At 39.2% G+C, this 23,322-nt stretch overlaps 1 protein-coding gene across 1 annotated transcript; it reads right to left on the bottom strand.

Annotated features, from left to right (window-relative positions):
- Positions 1-14,327: 14,327 nt before the first annotated feature.
- On the bottom strand, positions 14,328-14,954 carry LOC114623375 (olfactory receptor 5M11-like). Its single transcript, XM_028770051.1, has one exon. The coding sequence runs from the start codon at positions 14,944-14,946 to the stop codon at positions 14,503-14,505; it is 444 nt and encodes a 147-aa protein (XP_028625884.1). The 5' UTR covers positions 14,947-14,954; the 3' UTR covers positions 14,328-14,502.
- Between the last annotated feature and the right edge of the window lie 8,368 nt (positions 14,955-23,322).

Here is a 23,322-nt window from a genome sequence, read left to right as displayed (position 1 = left end):
GAGTCTGATCCAGATTGACAAATTTAATTTGCACCAGGGTTTCATTCTTATATATTTGAGTTGTTCATTTCCATATATGATATTTCAGGGATCCCCACTTTTCTTCAGCCCAGTATCCCCAGAGCAGAAAGCAGAGTTAGTGGTAACAACAAACTTGGAACAAAGGAGAGGAATGGATCTTTTTAGCCATTTTCCTCATTACACTAGAGCTTACAAAACAGGAAAAGCAATAAATATACTCTAGGCATCCAGCTCACATCCCTGAATTTACCTCTAACACAGTGGTATGAAGCCAAGAACATTGGTGAGTTAGTCATGCCATGGTTTTCCTAATGACTCTTGATCAGTCAAGTATTTCTGCCTTGTGTCATGAAATAAGGAAAGATCTTTGTTCAATCAAACAACACTCCAACTGCCTGTACTTTTAAGAACCATCAAAAGAAGTGTATGGTTGTATCATACATCATGACTAAGTATAGAAGAGCCACCATACCATCCTCAAAATTGGGCTTAACGAATACATTTAATTTATAGCCTATCTTGCTCTATAGGCAGTATCAACCAAATTTACAGTCTTTCCTTGATGGAGAAAATTTTAAATCCAAATCAGCTATAAATTGTTTCTGTTCCATCTACCACGTTGTGCTCAAAACTAATAAAGAAAAGAAGTGTCCCACCATCATTAACCCCTACATTTTCAAATATACAGAGTTCTCCCTCCCGACTCAAATGAGGTGGGAGTGTGAGAAGTTTTCAATAATAGAAGCCATGTATCTCTCTATTTTTCAGATATTAAACTACCAATAACCAGAACCTTTGCTAAAATGAACATGACAGCAGAATAGAATATTATTCAGTGTTTTTCCCTTCTAAGAAGGAAAAAATAAACAAGACCATTATTATTTTATTACCCACTGGTGGTGGAAAATTCAGCAGATGGATAGAAATAAGACCATTTCACACTCTTACTATACTCCATAACCCAGCTCTGTTGACTTTTACCATAGCAAAACTTTTTCTTACATAGATGTCACTTCTCCAATATTAACATCAGGATATTCAGAAATAAATATCATGTGATTACTACTTTCACCTCAAAAGTAGGTTCCATGGTTCTGTTACCCTCATAGCCAAACATTCTTCTATCACCAATGTGTACTATCACATTACTGGCTTATGAAGTCCTTAAATACCTGCTTAAAATTTTACACACAAGTCCTTATCTCTATCATCATTGAAAATGTTTTTTTCAGGCCCTTATATTTAATAATTTAAACCTCTCTTTTGTCTCTGTATAACTCATTGTACAGGCAATTATTCCAAACTACAAGCTTTATTTAAAACAAATAAACAAACAAACATGGCTTCTAACACAAAATTCTAAATTCTTCTAAGAATATTTCAAATTCTACAAGATACTTGCTAAATTCCTTAATAGGTACCCTTCTTCTCATCTATGATTTATTGTTAAATCTAGGCACAGACTGCAAGATGGGATGATATTATCTTTAATGTTACATCCATCTGAGTCTAGCAGAGATAGCCTAGAAGTAATGCAAGGAATTCCTTGGGTGTAATTCTTAGTTTCCTGTCTTCAGGAAGAAGAGAGCTGGGCCCTTCAGTAGCCCTGACCTCTTTAGTCTGGAACTTGGAATGATCACAGTAGTTCATAGGAAGTAGACATTGTGATTGCTTGCAGGTATGACTTCAATTGTCTTTAAGGATAATTTAATTTCTAAAATTAAGTTGACTTTAATATTTCTTTTTTTGCTACTGGCAATTAGCTTGACCCTTTAAATGTTATAACTGTAGAAGGCTTAGGATGATCTAAGCCAAGCAAGATCAGAACATTCCTCTAGCCATTGTAAATGCCAAGAAGGATGAATGACCATTTCTAGTCAATATAATCCATTGCATGATCTCAGCCTCAAGAATTGCTTCAGATGCAGGCAAACAATCTTAAGATGTCCCCGTGTTTATTGAAAGTCTAGACTTCTATAAATATGGGAAGGGATGCAGTCTTCTCCTTGACTGTGCAAAAAGTAGCTTGTGGCCTTGTTCTTCCAGCATCTATTAAAGTCAGATTAGGGGTAGGTTCAATAGATATGTAAGTAAGTGGTCAAGCAATTACTCAGAAAAAAAAGAGCTTCTGAGAAAATTATGGAAATTTGGGTTACTACTTGAGCCCATATACTCTATTTATTTTGTGTAGGCCTTATCCCACCACCTAACTATCCTTAGCTTGTATCTTCTCTTGTCTCTCCCCAATAGAATCACTACTATACTCTGCCACTGGTTTTATCCCAGAATCACAAGAGAGTCTATTACATTTAATTCATTCTTATGAGTTGGCTGAGACCTAGAAGATAGAGGTGTTTACATTTCTATGGAGAAAAGTAGGAAGCCTTCCTGCATGCTGGTGTTAAGGTTAAATATCTTTTAACAATTCAACTCTTCCTTCCCCCTACCTGCAGCAGAGTTATTGTGTTTAAAATGCTGAGTCTTTTGTCAAGTTGAACTGTACTCCCCAAGGCCCCATCTGTCATCCTGACTTCAGTGCACAGCAACCACCAAAAGAGCCAGAGAGAGAGTGAAGGGTGGAAGAAGGAGAGAGAGTCATCACTCCACACTTCTCTCTGAATTGCTTATAGTGCCCTGGGGATCCTGTTAAACAGTTCTGGTTTTTCCTCTGCTTTGAATCTCTTTACCTGGCTCATGGCCTCACAGATCACAGCCCACCTTTTAGGACATAGCTTAAGGGAGAGGCTGTGAAGTTACAAGGACAACTTGGCTATATCTCCATCATGTCCCTCATATGCTATGGTAGGTTTTAACATTTGTGTCTGCCCTTACTTTTGTTCAGTGATAACTCTCCTATCAGATTTCAAGCCACTTAAAAATAAAGGCTAACACATAGTAAGGGCTCAAATTATTTTATGTTCTGAATTTCATGTCTCCATCAGAGTAAAGAAAGGGTGGCCTTAGGCTTCTTATGTGAGAGAAGTCTCCAATGGTTATCATAGACAAGAAGAAAAGAGTAGCTCCTTCACAGAAGTTGAACAGAAAAGCCTCACTAATTTTGATGGAAGCATGTGATACCTATGTTATAAACCTTTCCTTAGATCAACTATGAAATATTAATTCACAGCTTTGATTCCCTCCCAAAGAGTTGGATCATTCCATCATTTAAATTTAACTCAACAAATCTCAAACTCAACAGAAAAAAATTTCCTTCCTCAGGCTGTACTTCAAGCTAGGCATGATGATTCATATTTGTAACCTAAATACTCAGAAGGCTGAGGCAAGAGGGTTGAGTCAAGGCTACCTGAACCACACAGTAAGTTAGAAGGCAGTCGGGTCTGCATGGCGAGACTCTCTAGCCCAACCCGATTACATGCCCCACTCCATAAAACATTTTAAAACAGACTGTATTTCCATTGTAACTTGTTTTTGAAGAAGAATGAATTCAGAAACCTCTCATTTGGATTGCTAAATCTTGTAATGATTGCTATTAACAGTTATAGTCTGAGGAAGGTAAGCATCGGGAATAGTTTAGTGAACTGAGACTTCATTTACTTTGAGTTGTGCACACACAACTCTTTTAATAGCATACTTCATGGCCTGAGACTCTTAACCTCAACACACACACACACACACACACACACACAACTTCCAAATAATGAATTTAGCAACCTGTGGGTAACCTAAGACTCCAATGTGTATTGAATTATAATTACACCCTTCTCTGAACAGTGAAATAAATTACTCTTCACCTTAACAACCACCAAACTTAAACATATTTTATTCAGTTGTACTCTGTTTACGTCTGGGTATGAAGATGGGAGAGGAATTCCAGCTAAAACTAGGTTTGGGTGCATGTACAATAAGACAAAACTGTCTCCTAATGAACTTCTAGGGGAATCTCCTACTTATTTACTGCAATGCTTCATTGGATGTGTATATGACTAAAATAGGATACATCGTGGGAAAGAACATGAACAACAGAGAAGTGGATATCCATCAAAATACAACAACACCCAAGATATGCTTGTAGTAATCAAACTCCTTCTTCTCTTTAACCCTATAAAAGGCAGCCCCAAACAATAATGGGGTCCTTTGGGAATCCCCATTCACATTGTCCACTGTCAATCTTTCCAGCTTATATCTTTCTAATCTATACCATCTAATCGTTGAATAAAAATTTACTGCTGCTTTCCAATTTATATGGTCTTTTATTTTCTGTGTAAATAGGATGCCAAGAATCTGAAAATATCTGGCACAACCCTTGACTGTCATTCATAATCTCACTGTTGGGAGGCTTGAAAATATACAAGCTCAAGTTAATATGGTTTTCTCAAAGACAGAAAAACAAACCAAAACAAAAATATGGTCTACCAATGTTTTAAGCCATTCCAAATTCTCTATTCGGCCTTCCTTAAACTTCTGTAAATATTTCAGTTTCTATTTTATCTTTTCCTTTCTTTTTATTTAATGAGGCTCTAAATGATTCAATTGAAAATTGTAAGCTTTGTTTGAAGATAGCTTTAAATAAATAGGAATTACAAGTATCTCTTTAGTTCATTTAGTGCTGGTGTAGTAGAGTGCTTTAGAATGGGTAATGCTTAAACAACCAAAATGTTCTGATGCACAGATTTTGAAGCTTAGAATTCCAACATCAAAGTGCTGGCATCTAGGGAATGTTCCTCATTGTGTTGTAACCTAGTTAAAAATACCATAAAGGAGGGAATAGAGAAGAGTTAAGGAAAAGAAGAAGGGGTAATAAAGTCAGCCCCTAGTGATGGTATTTGTCCTTCACTGAAGGGAAAGCCACATATGATCCAATTACCTCTCAATGGTTCCACCTTTTGACACCTTTGTAATTACATTTCAGTGTAAGTTTAAGAAGGAACAAGCATTCAAGCCATTCTAGTACCTAAGATGTAAACAGCCCCAGAAGTAACTGTCTGTGTGTCTTATTGCCCTACAGCATGCGTAGTGACATTCTCACAGTATCTGAGATCTCTGACATTTAATATCAGATGCAGAACTTTCAAGTGGCCTTTCAGTATAGTTTTCCACCAGTGACTTTATATTTTTTAAAATGATAAATTGTATATGTGTGTGTGTGTGTATGCACGCACGCTTGCACATGTGCATGTATATGTGCTCACACACACACAAATATATACATACAACCTGCTGAATCCACTTTTGTGGTTGTGTATACATGGTTTCAGGGCTGACCACTTTGTATTGGATAACCAATTAAGGATCTCATCCTTGGAGGAGGCTAACTCCCTTTCTCTCAGCAGTAATTAGTTGCCTGTAACTCCTTGTCTAGGAGTGTGACTTGGTGAGATTTTCCCCTTTCCATATTATTATGTCTATTTATAGTAATATTGTTCACATCTTGCTTTGGCAGCCATTTCTACACTGTTTTATAGGCAGTCATTTCTAAAACTTCCTGGTTTTCTGGCTCTTACAATCTTTTTGTTCCCTTTTCCATGATGTTCTCTGAGCCATAGATGCAGGTGCTGTGACGTATCCACTGGGGTGGGGATCCCTGTGATCCTCTGCTCTCTTTGTTTTGTCCAGTTGTAGATAATATTTAGAATGCAGTTAGTAACTATGCTGGTTTAGCAAGTGGCAATAGCAAGGTCTCTTCTAAGGCCCATGACCTCCCTAGTCCCGGAAGTTAAGTTTCTAGTATCAGGTATGGTTTCCTTTCTACTGAGTGGACCTGAATTCCAATTAGACAGCTGGTGGTTACCATCAACATGTGAGTGATGCTGGGGCACCTTTATGGATATCTTGGCATGTTGTTCATTGTTGTGGGTCATAAGGGTCACAGCAGGAGAGAGCTACTATTTCCCTTCTCTTGGCTGCTTGCATAGACTTCCTGGTACCATGAAACCTAGACCACAGAAAGGAGAGAATCAGATTAGAGCCAGCTTGAGCAATCAGAGCTGTGTGTCCTAAGAGTGCAGTTGAGTAATGGGGGCTTAACTTCATCCAGCCTCTGAGAGGCAACTAACGGCAGCACTCACAGTCAATGTTGTTTTGGGAGTCACTTGGACTCTCCTGAGCAACATTTAAAAGGAGGTTTCTCATACCTGATATTGAAGTTTGGTTTTAGTCTATAGTTCTCATGCAGTGCACTGTCTACCCTAATCACATAACTTCCTTCTATATATTATATATGATTTTAGGTAAATATAAAATGATAAGATCCCTGAGGCTTTATCTAACAGCCTTGGCATTACTTGTCTCTCTTCCCTCTTTCTAAACTGACTCCTCTCTCTCTCTCTCTCTCTCTCTCTCTCTCTCTCTCTCTCTCTCTCTCTCTCATCTTCCTCCTCCTCCTCTTCCTCCTCCTCCTTCTCAGATGGGGCCTCATACACATACACACACACACACACACACACACACACACACACAGCTTTTTGTCCGTTTCTGCTTTATATCATCTATATCCATCCTTGGTCCTTTTTAGCATGAGTCAACAGACTTCATTCTGAGCTCTGGAAGGAGACTACTCTTCCTTTTGGTTTTGGTTGAAGAAGGAATATTTTTTAGAGAGTTGACTAATTTTTTGAAGACAGTCCATCATCTGTCTTAAGATTGAGAAGAATGTGTCCCCAGAGAATCTGGATGCCCAGCTAGCCAACTCTGACTCCTTGGCTCCAAACCAGAGACACCATTCTGTACTGTGTGGACTCTGCTCAGACCTTAACAGCCTTTGTTTTCTTGGAAACAAACAGGGCTTGGCATTTAAGTTTAAAATAAAATCACGTTAATGTTGAGCCTCATAAATCTTGCTTTCAGCAAAAGGGATCACCACCACTAATGTTCCAGACTGCAGCTAACCCTTAGGACAGAAACAGAGCACAATGCCTCTCTGCAGGGGATAATGTATGTTTTCATCAGCTCCTTCAATTCTGAAAACTCTGTCTGCGTAGTTGATACTCTGGGCCTTGACAACACCAGTAATTTGAGAAAGAGGACATTTACATGTTCTAGACAGATTTGTAAATTAGATTTCTAAAACCCTCTCTTCTTCTCTCTCCCATTTGAGTAGAAAGGCAGCACTCAGGAGCCAAGCTCTCCTTTTGCAGAGTTCGTTAGCACTTTCTCAAGAACAGCCCTACATAATTCCTAATTTGAGCTTGCCTTTTTTTACATTGTGGCAAAGTGCAATTACAGTTTAAAGGGAATATTTATGTACATTAGTTAACGACATCATTGCGACTTACTGCTCGCACATCAACACTTAATTAGTGTGAGCGTAAGTGACATAATTGCTACAAGGCATGCATTTACTAGTAATGTGAGGTAATTTCACGCACCATGCACATCTTAAATATCTCCTTTTACTTTGTCCAACTGAATTTTTAAATCAATAAGGGATATTTGCATGGATCAGAAAGCAGTCTTCTTCTCCATTGCAGAAAAATATACTCTGTGGATTTCCAAAACATGTATCCTATAGGATTTATAAAGTCAAAAAGATTAAAAATGGTTTGGAGTCCCTGCCCTGAGGGATGGACAAAATCCCTTCAAAATGCATCTAGCACTAACTATGCTAATTACCGACATTGGCCCTTTTCATTTAAAAAGACTCGTGTATTCAATGCTTCTAATTAGAAATGTTTCTTTGCAATATGGTATATGTATGACATGAAGAGCTTCAACATAAATAATTCTAAACAATTCTTTGGAGAAATGTGTTTCTCCAAAGCAACAACCTTGCAGAGATTTCACCAGTGGCTTTGTTGTTGTTGTTGTTGTTGCTGCTGCTACTCTTGTAGTGTTCATGGTCCAACTCAAACTCTATCAAGGGACACAAGTCCACTCTCCATCTGGGTCTTATCTACTTTCTAGTCTCTTGTGATAGTGCACTTGGTCATGCCAAGTGTTCTAGACCCCTCTCACTGTGTAACCCCTCCTCCCCTGCACAGGCTGCACTTCTTTCCTACCTGGGCCTACCCTCCTCATCTGCATTTGGCCAAGCATTCCTCCTGCAAGCTCCCCTCTCACCTGGCATGGCATCACTGATGTGTGTACTACCCACAGACTCCTCCACTAGACACTGGACGTGACTCAAATGAAGTGATAAATTGTATTCTACTTGGCTGATTTCCATGTAAGTAAGGTGAAAGCAATTTTCCACTGAGACTGAATTGTACAGTCAATAAGAACTGAAGCTACACAGTAAACAGACTTCAAGTCAAGGTGACTTCAATCAGAATGCCTCCCTAGGTCTCAGGGTCCTCACATTAGAAGACATGACCTCAGTATAAAGCTCTCCTGACTCACCCTGCATAAACTTGGAGCTCTCTATGTGGATTTTTCCTCCTAGTTATCTCAACACAAAAGCCTTGTTCTCTGCTGAGTCTCATCTCCAGGCTTGCCCTTACTCACTGATGCCCCCTGCTCTGGTTCTTAGCATCCTAGCCTGGGAAGAAGCCTGGCCCCCTATCGCTTTGGAATAGAGTGTTAACAGTGACATCTACAGCAATGCTGTGATTCTAAATTACCTTTTCCCTTCCTGGAAGCCAATCAACACTTCTCTCAAGATGAAAGCAGTGGCCTAGATTTAAGCTCAGCTCAGCCACTCGGTACATCAGTTAGCATCTATTTACTTGCCAGCTATGTACCAAGTTGTGTACTGGGTGCTGACCATGTAACGATGGAGGAAGGGGCCTCGTAGAGCGTTTGGGTCTGCTGCACGTCCACCTGGGGTCGTGTGCTTAAACGGGAGACTATAGTCTCCTGCACACTGGCTAGCTGTAAGAACAAAAAGAGAAAACGTACATACAATAAACTGTAAACAGCTATGAAAATCAGGATACTACCATTTTTTTCCTTTCTTTATTCTTTACCAGCTCTGTCCATACAAACTCAGCAGTGTACGTCCCCAGCTAGATGTGTTGTCCTTTAGTATCTGTGCTGTCTTCTCTTATAAGTTGAGATTTCCCTGCTTGACAGGCTAATGTGATGTTGCCATCTCCCTTCCCCTTGATATTAATCTAATTCTGATTTGGGGCCACAGAAGTAACAGCTGGAGCAGTTTTAAAGATGCCTAGGGTCATTAAACATTTGGAATTTTTTTTTTCTGTCAGAGTAGATGTTCACAGAGATTCTGCCAATCTAAACCCAATGTGAAGAACCTTTGCCTACGCTCTGGAGAGCATCACCATGATAAATACCACTGTCACCGGCCTCTTCATTGAATGCCCAAGTGGCCTCTTGTAGCACACTGAGCCAAGGCCCTGGGATTCGCTCAGCAACACCAAGGCAGCCTTGAAATCTGGAGTTCCAAGGAGGAACCAGGAATAGGAAAGCACACCTCTTGCCATGAAAAGACACTTTAAGTGTCAGAAATGGATGTCTTTTCAGCAGGAGAGAGCCAGGAAGCACTGAGGGAAATCATCCATCTCACACATTGAAGGAAGACAGAAATGTCTCAAAAATGCAAACTGAAATTCACCAGCCATTTTTTTTTATCCTCCAGATTTGTGCATTGATCTTGGCTGCTCTCTCTAAATAATGATAATAAATCTAAAGAACATACGATCTCAGTAGCAAAAAAAAAAGTTTCTTCCACAATTGCCTTTGAGATTTAGAGGTTCTAGGAGGTGCCAGGGAGGCACCGTACACATTACTAAAGATGGGAGGGAAAGGAAAGGCAAAAGCCAGGGATGGCAAAGGTCAATACTTACAGACGACTTGCACATAAAATTCCTCCCTTGCATGTGACTAGTTTACGTTAGTCTCTTGGTTCCCATAGACATCTATATATAGTCCAATAATTCTAGACCGTGAAAGCTAAAATCATTCTCTATAATTCCATCACCTAATTCTGTGCACTATCGTTCACTGGGTACAGCCGCCCCCAAAGGCGTCTGCTCGCCTAATGCACCTGAAGGCTTCAAAGTGCTGCATCAGGCTCAGCAGCTTTCAGACACCGAATATTATTTTAATGCACTGTGGCAAAATAATAACCCATGATACTCTTGACCTTAATTATTTGTGATAACTATCTGAATAGAACCACATGGTTCTCAAGGCCGCAAGAGCATATTTCCACAAACCGACACCAAGTCACAATTACTGATGATTCCAATCTCATCCGATAAATATTTCAGAACCTGGTAGAGTCATGGTGTCAATAAGAGACATGCTTAAAATGTCCTTGTGAATATGTGCCATTATTGTTCCAGTCATGGAAGTGAGAGCTTTTACCCCACCTCTTAGTGCATGATTGATGCTTGAGCACCCGAATCTGAATACATGAAATCTAAATGTTCCAAATCAAAACTTTTCCACATAGAATTCATTAAGCCACAGTGGAAATTTTTATATATGTAACTGTGTTCTGTAAAATCCTTTATAAAATTATGTCAGAAAATGTTTATAAGATATAGATGAAACATAGATGAACTTCATGTCCAAATATACTTCAATACCATATCATCATGTATTATCAAATTGTCCAAGACTTTGAAAAATCCAAAATACTTCTGGTGTCAAACATTTTGACAACGAGATCATAATATGTATTTATGTCACAAACTTAAGTTATAATAGATAAATCCATAATTCTGCATCTTCTAATACCATCCATTCTTCCTTCTATTTGGCTTAGTTCATGTTAAGTTATTTTTACCACTTTCAAAACTACTTTCTCTAGACTCTAGGGGAAACCACACTTGAACAAGAAGGAGTCTAGACCTGGTCAACTAAAGACCATTAACATCATATTGGGTAACAATACAGGACTCCCAACTATGTGCTTCCAATTCCATATATTACTCTTCTCAGTTTGTCTTACCCTTGGGTTTCTAACATTCAGGCTTCACAATTCATGGTGATTGTGCTGCTCATATACAAAACAAGCCATCCATTTACCCTGTGGGAATACCTACCTTACTTTACCTGCACCTGTGGCTACCTCTGTGCTTCTGTGATTGAAAATAAATGCTATAGGATGCTAAATATAGACCATAACTAGGGGACAAAGACTTAGTTCTATACTTGCCTTTGAAAGATCTAGATGGGTGATGTCCTTCTGATGACCAATTCCACATGAATGTACGCGAGGGTGTACACACAAGAAGTAATTTAAGTGTAACTTTTAAAATTGTAAGAGAAGAATTGTGAATTTCAGCTAAGGTTTTCAGGAAAATAAGAGGAAAAGAAAGCCAAATTACAAAAGCAGCCAAATTAAATCACACATATCTTAATTGTAGTTTGTGTCTCATGGCTACCTATCCCATGAGCCAGATATTAACATCATTATCTCTGGCCAGGACAATAACTCTTACTTTCAGACATCATATACAAGTGAGGATAAAAATATGACTTCATCTTAAAAAAAAAAAAACCAAACAAACACACAGGTACAGAATCAGACTGGCTCCAGACTTCTCATTAAAAGAGAAGTATACATTCTAATATCCATATGCTTCTAAGCCTAACAGTCCACACAGCTAACAAAATACCAACCACACATGAGGGTGAAATAAAAATATGTTTAAATACATATGGCCTTACAATGTTTACAGCTTGAGCACTGTACAGTGCCTGCGAGGCAAATGTTCCAAGTATGTGCTATACACAAAAAGGTAAAGAGGAGGAAAGGGGAGAGGAAGAAGAGGAAGAAAAGGAGGAAAGGGTGAATACCTACAATAATCAGTAGTAGGAACAGTAGTAATACGGTAATGATTGAAAACCAAATGGAAAGATGGAGGATTCCAAGAGAGAGGAGCGATCTCAGAAGTAGGAATGATAACTGGGTAAAAGAATAGCTGGCCCAGTTGGCAGCAGGAAGCTGGTATGCTCTAGAAGGGACATCACTGGGGAAGGAGCATGTGTATGACTTGAGACTACAGGAAAAACCTTAAACCTTGCCATGAAGTTGACCCTATGGCAAGACATTATAAAGAAAGACAGTAAATACATTAAGGAATTCATTATTTTTAAAGAACAGGAAACACATAGAAGCTATAGGGTAGGTACTATAGTAGCTATAATGCACATGAGCCAGACTAAAATGTGAGAAAATCCCTAATAAAGGTACACCTATTTGACTTTGAAATTATATAAAGTCTCAAGTATCAAAATGTTTATAATATTGGATTATACAAAGGAAGAACTGCAATCCAACACTTTGAACTGAAGTTGTGATGAACTGTATGTTAGTGAACATAATCATATTAATTGAATTTGTGGAGAACTATATGTGAATGGCCACAGACACTATTGCTACTTATCAGTGGTCAGCCTTCAGGATGAGATCATGGCAAAATGTCTAAAAATGCACTTGCAAAAATTGCCTTCCAGCATGAAACAGAGGCTAGGGGAGAACAAGCAGGAGGGGTTGTGCATTTTATTCCATGCTCTAAAGTTATCACAATAAACACGTATATATTGTATAATTCCCTTAAAACAGTGACATAAACATTAACATAGATGTCTTAAATGGAAAGCAGAGTACAATATAAGCTATGCATTTATAATATATATACATAGAAAAAAGGCATTCAAGAAAATGCACCAAGAAATAAATCTCAGCTTTTATATTTGGAAGATGGATTACTGATAATTTTTGCTTTCAATGTTATATATTACTTAATTCATTTTTTAATGAGTACATACCTTAAACTTGTAAAAACATTTTAGTTTTGAAAATTAAATTTTAAAACATATCCATGGGGCTATAAAGATGGTTCAGAGATTAAGAATGCTTTTTTGCTCTTGCAGAAAAAAAAATAAAGTATGATTTCCAGCACCCATATCAGGCAGCTGATACCCTCTTGCTTCCTGCACTCACAAAACCAACACATAGGCACACACACACATATAATTAAAAAACCTTAGTCCTACAATTAGCCAATATAATATTTGTGTATTCCTATTTCTGGATATTTGGTTCTATAATAATTAATGTATTAAAGCATTATTATGAATATGAGTTTTTAAATATAATGAATTATAAACTAAAGCGAGTTTTTAAAGGCATTAGCCATACATTGAATTTATAGCTTATTCATAGGGAAGCCTTTTCTGTGTAGTACCAGCATGTTCATAATCTAACATACCTATATCATAAGGTAAGATTCTGAAGCTAGAGCGCTGTCTTAATCATTTAGTGTTCCCTCATCCCTGGCACAGAAAAAGTACATAATGTATATACCGGTCAAATTGAGGAAAAGGCTGATGCACTCCCCCAGCACGTACACTTACCAAGTATTTGCTTTTATGAACATTTCATTCATGCATGCAACTAATGTAACAAGGTGCTATGCCAAGATTCTCATGTCACAAGGTCATTGTTATCGATAGTTCCAGTAAATTATCATACACTGCTTTTCCTATCAACTTGATATGGGGCAATGGTTTCATGAGAAGGGCAGTTGACATGCCAGCCTGGATGTCAGGGGATTCCCTGGGTAATCTAGAATAATGAACATCATCCATGGCTTTGGTCAGTAGCACCTCCCTCTCAGTATAACAACCCAAATTACAATTCTCCTCTGGAAGGAAGAGTCATGTTGGGAGAAGACACTAAGTTACAGATAGTTGATGTCTAATTCTTGAACAGCTTCACCAAGGAGATTTGTCTTTCCTTACTGAGAAAGGTATCCCTAGCTTGGTTAAAATGTCACCTAGATAGGCTAATATGATATATTGGTCTATCCCTTAACCTACCCTTAATCCATTATATATAGCTATACTAAACTATCTTTCAAAATCACTATGAAATCAGACCAGAAATGAGCTCCATCTTTGTCACTGAGGCATTTGGTACATGCGTATCACACTATTACTACTGCTGTGAGTCAGTTCAGTAAAACCTCGCACAGCCTTCAGAATTTTTAGACAGTAAGGCACTATCTTCTATGCTCCTAGACATTGCAAAACGCCAGGAAATATATTTCAAGGGCCTTTCAAAAACTGCCTTCCATGTACAACTGTATACATTATGCTGTTGGTGGGTAATAAGATGTTACCAAAACATATGGGCACTTTTTAAAAACTCATCCAAATCTTTATAAATATTTTAATACCATCAGTCTGTCTGTCTGTCTGTCTGTCTGTCTGTCTATCAATCATCCATCTTCATCAGCATCTATCCATCTCTCTCCCTCCCTCCCTCTGTCCATCCTTTTCTCTCTCTCTTTCTTTCTTTCTTTCTTTCTTTCTTTCTTTCTTTCTTTCTTTCTTTCTTTCTTCCTCTTGGCTTTTGAGGGAATTTCTTTCCACCTCTTTCTATGGTAAATGCTTAAATGTGACATCTCTTTTTTTTTTTAAGGAAACTATTGTTGTGGTTTATTGAAATGAGGAGGCATCAATGTTGTCCTGATAACTTTTTGCCTGAGTATTGTTTTCAAGGCCTGCTTTACATCTTTATTTCTCAAACTGTAGATCAATGGATTCAGCAGTGGACTCACAAAGGTGTAGAAGACAGCTATTATTTTGGATTCCTCAACAGTCTTGTCAGTGGGTGGTTTCACATACATGCAGAAAAGAGTCCAATAAAAACAATATGACAGCCATCATGTGGGAACCACAGGTAGAGAATGCCTTGAGCCTTCCTTCAGCTGATTTTATCCTTAAGATGACAGCAATAATGAAGGCATAGGACATCAGGATGATTGTGAGTGAGTTGGAGAGATTAAAACCAGCTGATATTAACATGGCATGTTCTTTTATGTAAGTATCACAGCAAGACAGCTTAATGAGTGGTGGGTCAGCACAGTAGAAGTGATTGATGACATTGGATTTACAGAAGGTCATACTGAAGATCAAGATGTCTTGGAATAGCCCAGCTGAGAAACCATAGCTATAAGAACACACGGCCAAGCATATGCAGACTCGCCCAGATATTTTCACACTGTAACACAGAGGATTGCATATGGCCACATAGCAGTCATAGGCCATGGCTGCCAGCATGTTTTGGAAGCATGACTCACAGACCCAGATCTCAGGAGATGCCCCTCACAAACGGCACTAAAATCACAGAATTCATTTTACTGAGGCTCACAGATCGCCCAGAACTCCAGCCTCGCCTCTTTGTGCTGTTTCTGTTTGTTTACCTTGTCACTGTCGTAGGCAACATGGGCATGATGGTCCTGGTCAGACTGGATTCCCACCTTCACACACCTATGTACTTCTTCTTCAGTAACTTGGCATTTGTGGATCTGTGTTATACCTCAACAGCTACCCCTCAGATGTTGACCAATTTCTTATCAGACAAGGAGACAATTTCCTTCATTGGCTGCTTTATCCAGTGCTACCTTTTCATTGCTCGTCTCCTCACAGAGTTTTACATGCTGGCAGCAATGGCCTATGACCACTATGTGGCCAAATGTGACACCTCTTAGATGACAATCTACAGTCTTCTGTGTTTCTTTCCTTTCCCAATCATTGTGGATCCCAAGACTCATATACTAAAAATCAAATGACGCTATATCTAGAGAAATGGTCTTTAAAAAAGAAATTAAGTTAAAATTATGTCACTGAGAAAAACATTAATCCAATATGACTGAGCTCTTACAAGAATAAATCAGAACATAGATAAGCACAGGGTGGTGACAGGGTGGGGGGGTGTGTTCATTTGAAAATACCCAGAACAGATGGAAAGAAAAGGCATCCATCTATAATTCAAGAGAAAAATCCTCAAAAGAATCTAAACCTGATTGCACACTGAACATAGTAAAGTAAACCCCTGTTGCATGAGTCACTGTGTATATGGTACTTTATTATGACAACGTACGTGAAGTAACATACACCGGTATTCTTATCAACTTGATGTGGGAAAATGGCTCTATGAGAAGGATGGGTCATTTTGCTTAAGTTCGGGACAAGTGAGTACCCTATATGGTTTACATAGCTCTGTTTAAATGAGAGGTACTTGGACCCTCTTCAACTCTAACTCTTAACATCAATACTAGAGCAACAAAAGCAAAAAAAAATACATGATTTTGGCATCTACTAGGACTTTAACAACATCCAGAAAGAAAGTCATATTTTCAGCACTGCAAGACCTCCACTCTCCATTGCTGCCATACATCTCACAGATGCCTCTAAAGGCAATCACCCCTTGCCTATATGAACTTTAGTGAAGGTTCTACGAGGCAGCAACCTGTCTGCTCAGTGATTTCATGGACAATATACCAAAACATGACTGACAAGAGGAATTATCTTCTTGCATTGCTGGCTGGCAAATGGTTTTCAAACTCTGGTCCAGCTCTGGATGGCATCCTTCTAGGTACACATAAATCACCCTGTTGAATGCACTGAGCAGAACTGATACAGGGCATTTTCTTGGCAGTCATCTTACTCAACACTTTTTCTAATATTTCACCTCTGTCTATATTAGCTAACAGAGCAGCAGGACACTGTAAGAATACAGCCACACTAGGTAGGATGCCATATGCATTAGCCCTAACTAAAAAAGTCTTGTGTGGGTTCACACCTGAAATACTATTTTTAAGGGTGATGATCTATCTCAGATTTGTCTAGCATACATGAAGCCATAGGTTCGATCCCCAGCACTGCAAATAAATAAACAAACAAACAGTCCTTTTTAAAGAAACTAGTCTTAAACAGGAAAAAACTAGTCACTAGTTGAATAGGAAAATACTCTTCATTACTACTCGGGCTTTAGTTTTGACACTTCTTATAGTTTAAATCTGAAATATCTGCTGAAGGATTATGTGTTAAAAGTTTTGTTGAAGCTAGGACTTTGCAGAAATGATTGGTGCTGATGTCTGTGGCTTCACTGACAGTCAAGCCCTTCGATAGAGACCCAATTAGATGGTGGTATTCTTAGGAGGTGATAGAGACAAGGAGATGGGCCTGGCTAGAGAAATCTAGTTGCTATGAGCTTGCCTTTGATGCTATACACTGCTTCCTTTCATTTCCTTTGTCTGTTTCCTACCTGCCATGAACTTAACAGTCTACTACCATGTCTGAGGCTCACCCCAGGAACATAACAACACTGCTAACAGACCATGGAGTAAAAGCTCCAGTACCATAAGCCAAAATCATCTCCCCTGTGCTTGAACTTTATGTCAGCTAACTTTATGTCACCTCTCCAGCTCTGGTGATGCCATTCTACAGGCCACTATAGGACTAGGGTCCTGTATATGTGGTCAGTAGAAGAGGTGAGAAACATACTGTGAAAATTGAATGATCTATTTTAAACCTAGAAGCAGCAGTCAGATGCCTGACATTGGGCAAGTCCATTCATTTATTTCTTGGTTTTAAAACAAGGGAGAAAGGTGGTACCAATGAAAGAAAGCTTAGGCTGTCAATTTTGCCTCCATCCAACTACTCTCCCCCTCCAGCTTTCTTATCTCAGTCTTCACACACTGTAGCATCTCAGACTCCATACAAACTTCTATGTGCTGGTGACATCATCCCTGTGAAATATTCTTGATAGCAGGAACCTTCACATCCGGAAGGAAATGTTAACGTTCTATCACAGCTGTAACAAGTTGCGGCAACTGCTGACTGAAATGATACATACTCAACATCTCCAAATTCTAAGTGGCCAGAAGTTGGGCTTGGGTTTTCTGATCTTGGTTTCACAGAGAAGGCAAAGCAAGCTGCAGGCTCTACAGCTGGGCTCTTAAAAGGAGGCTCAGAGAATTTGGTTCCCAGCTCTTCCAGTTGCTGGTAGATCCCCCTTTGGGGGATTTTAGGACTGGGAACGTATTATACATGATATGATCCCTGTGTCTCAGTGCCAGCAGCAGCTATTTGAATCTTTCATATGTTTAAAAGTCTCTGACTACTCCTTCTGCTGAGTCTTATACTTCCAACCAGAAAAATTTCTCTGCTTTCAAGGACTTATATAATTTAACTGGGTATATGAGAGGGTAAGACCCTTCTATAAAAGTCTTTGATAATAACTGGAAAGACACCTTTTCCATAAAACAACACATCCCCAGGTTCCAAGAGTTAAAGTATGGGTATAACTCTGGAGAGAACATTACTGTACCACTACCACCATGACCCATGAGAGTGGAAACAGTACAAGAGGGAAAGAAGCCACATTCTCTGCCTGTGAATTTAGTTTTCTCTAACTCAACCAGACCCTTGACAGTAGTTCTAATTTAGCTGTGTTATTACATGGGTGATGATTTAGGTATATTTAACTATATTACTTCATTTAATCCCCTCAAAATCTTATGCAATTCACCTATTAATATCTTCATTTTACATCTGAAGCATAAAACCTTTAAATACCTCGTCCATACAACCAGCTAAGTAGGAAAGCCAGAATTCAAAGCCAATTTGTGTGCCTGTGAGCCTATATTCTCAACATTGTAAAGCTCACAAGCCAAAGGCTCACTGAGATCCTGTGATCTCACCAAGATTGTTAATGAAAATGCTGGGAAAGAAATCAGACCCACACCAGATTTTGTGCAACCTGCTCTCCCTGGCTCGCCCCTCCTTCTCACATGCACACCCTCCTCCTCCATCAGACTTGATCCTGCCATACATTTTCTCTTATGTTGTTAGCTATCGTATACTACTGTCTTCTCCACACAGAAGAAAACAGAAGTTCTTTTGTGGACATACTATTGCAAAATTTTGCAAAATATGGGACTTTTAAAAAATAGCGTAAGTGTCATAGTTCATAATGCTAAAGTATTAATTTGACAGAACCGGATTAGAGGATTGGGCTGCTTCAGCATAGAAGGAAGAAAAAGTAGCTATCTAGATCAAAAGGAGATGAAAAGATTTCACAGCCTCAGAAATAGTATGCTACTTGACTATGTGATAATCATACTTGGCTTGATGCAAAAGCACTTGCTCAAGCATGTACGAGTGCAGGTGGTCCTCACACTGCTATAGCCCACTGTATAATTGATGGCACACAATAGGAAAGTTCTCTGGTGCTGAATATTCATTTAGATGGGATAGAAAGAACAGCTTCTGAACTCTGCCAGTCCCTGGTGGGCATTTTGAAATATTACTGAAGTTTCTTTCAAGTGTGAATTTGATGTGTTGGTCAGTTCTCTGACAGTCACTATCTTCAGACACCTTCACCAAACTCGGAGACTTATTGTGATGAGCCTCATTTATTCAATATTAGTAATTCTGGTTATTTGTCACTGCTGGTGAAATAATAATTTTATAAGGACTCTTTCATGGAATCACTAAACTGTCTATAAGTAATAGATTTTTATAAAGGCAGTATAACCCTGAGGGCACTAAAGCCTGGAAAGAAAGAATAACTTATCAAAAATCAACAATAACCAAAAAAGAGGTCAAATTCAGAATTCTAAGCATCTGGACCTACAGCTTTCTGTGCTACTCCCTTGATGCCACACCAAGAGACAAGGCATGGAAACAAAATTCTATGACCATTTTCTACACTGTTCTCAGATTATGAGATTTTAGAAAGAAAGCTCTTCCACATAATGTTCATTATTCTCATAGAGAATATTAAGATTTTTGAGGACATCTCTCTTTTCTTCTAGGCTTAGACTATGTTCCAGATAGTGAAGATTAAAAAAGTTGGATTGCCTGACAAAAATAAATTATTTCCATCTAGTAAGATTTTTTTTTAATTTTCCTATTTTTTAAAAGGCTTACATTCACATCTTCTTTACCTTATCTTTTGAAAATATCTTGTCATCTTTCTCTATCATTTGAAAGCTAGAGCTATTATCCACAATAGCCAAAGATGCCAGCAAGTCATGATGAGGGAGTTAATGAAGAAATATAGTTGAAACAACCTTTACTCAAAAGAAAAGAACCTTGACAAGGTTCGAATTAAAATGAATTGCTCCCACTGCTCTTTCATATCTAGAGTAAAGGCATTGGGATGGAGAGTTAAAATAACACACCTCAAATTAGCTACAAGGCTGGAACTGATGATGTTGCCCAGTTGCTCATTTGTAATTATTCAAAGTGTAGTTGTCTGAGAAACTGACCTTGTCCAAATATGTATGGAAGTGTGTGTTAGGTATATGTACTCCATTGAGGCCAACTGTGAAGCAGGGCCACAGCACAGCAGAATTGCTCAGGCAAAGAGCTAATACTGTATAGGAAGCATGCTGATGGATTCAGTTTCCCACGTGTGTGCATGCTGATGGAGTCAGTTTCCCATGTATGTGCATGTGTGTGTTTAATCCCATGTTACTTTCCCATACGTGTTGATTCCTGGATCCACTATCCAGAACTCCCACCCTCATGAGACTCTTTCCTGTTATCCTTTTATAACTCCTCACTTCCTGTCTCCCTTCCCCCAACCCCTAACCTTTGTCACCAGTTAACTATCCTCCTCTGTCATTATTTTTAAAATCTCATGTAAATAGGATTGTATAACATCCAATTTGGGGGCATTGACTTTTTCAGCACAGTCTGCCTAGAGATCTTCCTAAGACTGCACCATGGTCTAGATGTGTTTATCAGCTGGTTAAGCGTCTCATCAGTGACCAAGGCCAACTTCAAAACATTTATCAGAATGTTTGGGCTTCCTTCTCTCATGAAAAACAAACAAAGAAACAAAAAACTGGGTCTGCTTAGGTTACCTAAAGATCTGAAAAGCTATTATTTTGTTTTCAAAGTCACCCTGGGTGGTATATTACCAATAGTAAAAGCAGATGTCAAAAACATCCAACACTAGCCCACAAGATACTTAGAAAGTAAAACTGCATGCTGCCAAGCCTGACAACCTGACTTTGGTCCCTGGACCCACATGGTAGAAGAAAAGTTCCAGTACTGGTGAGCCACTCTTTGATTCCACTCATGTGCCATTACACATAGGCACCTGCATACAGAGAAGTACACAGAAAGTAATAAAACTAATTTTAATAGAAGATTAAATTCCTACTTCTAATATGTAGTTGATGTAGCATTAAAACCTGTCTTTAGCATCTTAAGAAATATACACCCAGTGGCTCTCCCATACTGCACTGTCTATGGTTTGAAGGAAGCCACTCCACCACAGATACAGATGCAGAGACAGCATCCCTGAAACTGGATAGCAAGCATCTTTTACTCAAAAAAAATCCAAAACAAAAAGAAAAACAAAACAAACTATGAAATAAGCAAATAAGAACAAAGGCTGGAAGCATTTGTGGCAAACATTGAGAAGAAACTTCTTATCTGGGGACTCCTGGGGTCTCAGTACTTGACTGTCCCTTAATTTTGCCCACATGCTGATGTGGCTTGGCTGTATAATGTTTTCGCCATAAGCTTTCCTATAAATCAATAGCAGCGCTACCAGACTTGTCAAGCCAGTTTTAAATGACACCAGAGCCCTGAGCTGGGGTCTCAGAACTGTCCCCCTGCTAGATTCCTGTGTGAGGTCACTCGCCCACACAGCTTTGAGAAGATAACATCTTGCTTACTAGACAGAGATGAATTCCTTGCAAGAACGCTCATCAGACACTCAGCCGAACTCATCTCTTCCTCCTCCGCTTCCCTCCCTCAGTCTGGTTATTTATAGAGATCACAGGTGAATCGGGGAAATTATTACAGCGGAATGACTGCTGAAAGGCTAGAAGCTAAAGAAGATGGATTACCATGGCTCTGACATGATTTGTATGGATTTCCAAAATTAAGCTGTTCGGAGTGACCACCCTCCTCCCATCCAGACCTTCGCATCTGCCCTGGCGATAACCTTCATCTGCACTTGGGAGTCCAGGAAGCTGGGCACGTTTCCCATTACTTTCAAGCGAGTGTGTAGGGTTCTTCTGGCCCCTCAGTAATAGCAGGGCTGCTGGTGAACAGGGTGATAAACACCCACTGAGAGGGATACAGCGTGAAAAGATCTCATCACCTGCCATTAGCTCCCGATGAATAATGCAGCATTTTCCTGGCAGGTGTCAGGGGTGGGAGGGAGAAGGGCTTCCCTGAATGTTCTGGTGAGCACTTCAGCAGCTAGTAAGAGACAAGAGCAACAGATGCATGTGACAGAATTACACAAGCCATTGTGTTGTAAAAGAAAGGACAATTTTACTCCAGTCTCCCCTGCAGGTTTCTTTTCTTTCTTTCTACACCCTGACAGTGAAGGCAGGCAAATGTGCCTTTCCCCTAGACTGGAAATGCTCTATATCTAGACCCCTTGCAAAGGGATAGCTTCTCTTGTCCTCTGTTACTAAGTTACTACCAAGCTTCTCTCTGCTTTCAGTTGCCTCTGGTTTGTACACATGGAACGGGTTTTGCATTCATAACTCTTTCTTATGTTTTGATTAAATTCTACAGGTTTAGGTTAATAGAAATGTGGAAAAACAGAAACGTCACCATCTCTCTGTCCATCTGTACCCAGCTATGCATCACATGCAGGTACACATTCACTCTGGAATTTGGAGCCAAGTCAGTGGTTGGCTACTAGGCTAGAAGCTGCCCCAAGAAGATGAGAGCAGCCACACAACCCCAAAGACAGAATTGACTGCCTTCTGCTTCTTCACAACATGGACATACACGTGTGTGTGTGTGTGTGTGTGTGTGTGTGTGTGTGTGTGTGTGTGTGTTGTGTGTGTGTGTTGATCTATAGTCTCAGAAGTTAGGAGGTTAACTTCCCCCCAGACTGGAACAATTTCTGAGCACTGAGCAGTGGTACTTTTGGCTTGATTCATTGAAGTTAACTTTTATGTAACTTTCCATGAGGCTAAGCATGAGGACCAATTAGCCAGCCATCACCCTCTCCCTTAAGGTCTTGTTTTCTGAAATCAGAACTTCTGACACTCAGACCTGGCCCCTCCCCTTTTAGTTGAGGGAATGATGCTCCATGACCTCCTCCCACACCATGAAGGAAGATAAGGACCATCTTAATTCATAGCTACGTTTGCTTTAAAGATTATTGATGCCCAGTGTTTGGTCCCTTGGCTCTCAATTTGTCAATATCTTGACAAAATCTAACACATTTAAACAGTAAAATAGGAATGGAACTGCTCCACAAAATGGGGGACATATAGCCAATATATGCTACATCTTTTCCAAAGATACCAGGACCTTGTATTGCCATTAGCAATTCGTTAGTATCTTATTTAGACTTAACCACATCAAACATAACCCATATTCTCAAATCATCATAGTTGCTTAGCTCCTCGAACTCCAAGCCCCTCATTTGAAAATCTCTACTATCCACTCAACTCTACAATATATGGTTTGTACATATGATATGCCACAAAATGCAGTTAAGAGCAAGAGCTGACCATGTGTCTGCCCCCATTCTTGTTGAAGCCTATTCTTGTTGAATAAATAAGCAATGTACACATAATCAAATAAATTATATATATATATATACATATACATATACATATACATATACATATACATATACATATA

The sequence above is a fragment of the Grammomys surdaster genome, unplaced genomic scaffold (genome assembly GCF_004785775.1).
Source record: "Grammomys surdaster isolate TR1022 unplaced genomic scaffold, NIH_TR_1.0 198, whole genome shotgun sequence".
Classification (NCBI taxonomy): domain Eukaryota; kingdom Metazoa; phylum Chordata; class Mammalia; order Rodentia; family Muridae; genus Grammomys; species Grammomys surdaster.
Note: the sequence above shows the minus strand (reverse complement) of the source record. Positions and strands in the feature narration are given on the sequence as shown.

What these genes read in the sequence shown, in the direction of transcription:
- LOC114623375 (XM_028770051.1), bottom strand. Translation starts at nt 14,946, where the DNA reads ATGGCCTATGACTGCTATGTGGCCATATGCAATCCTCTGTGTTACAGT.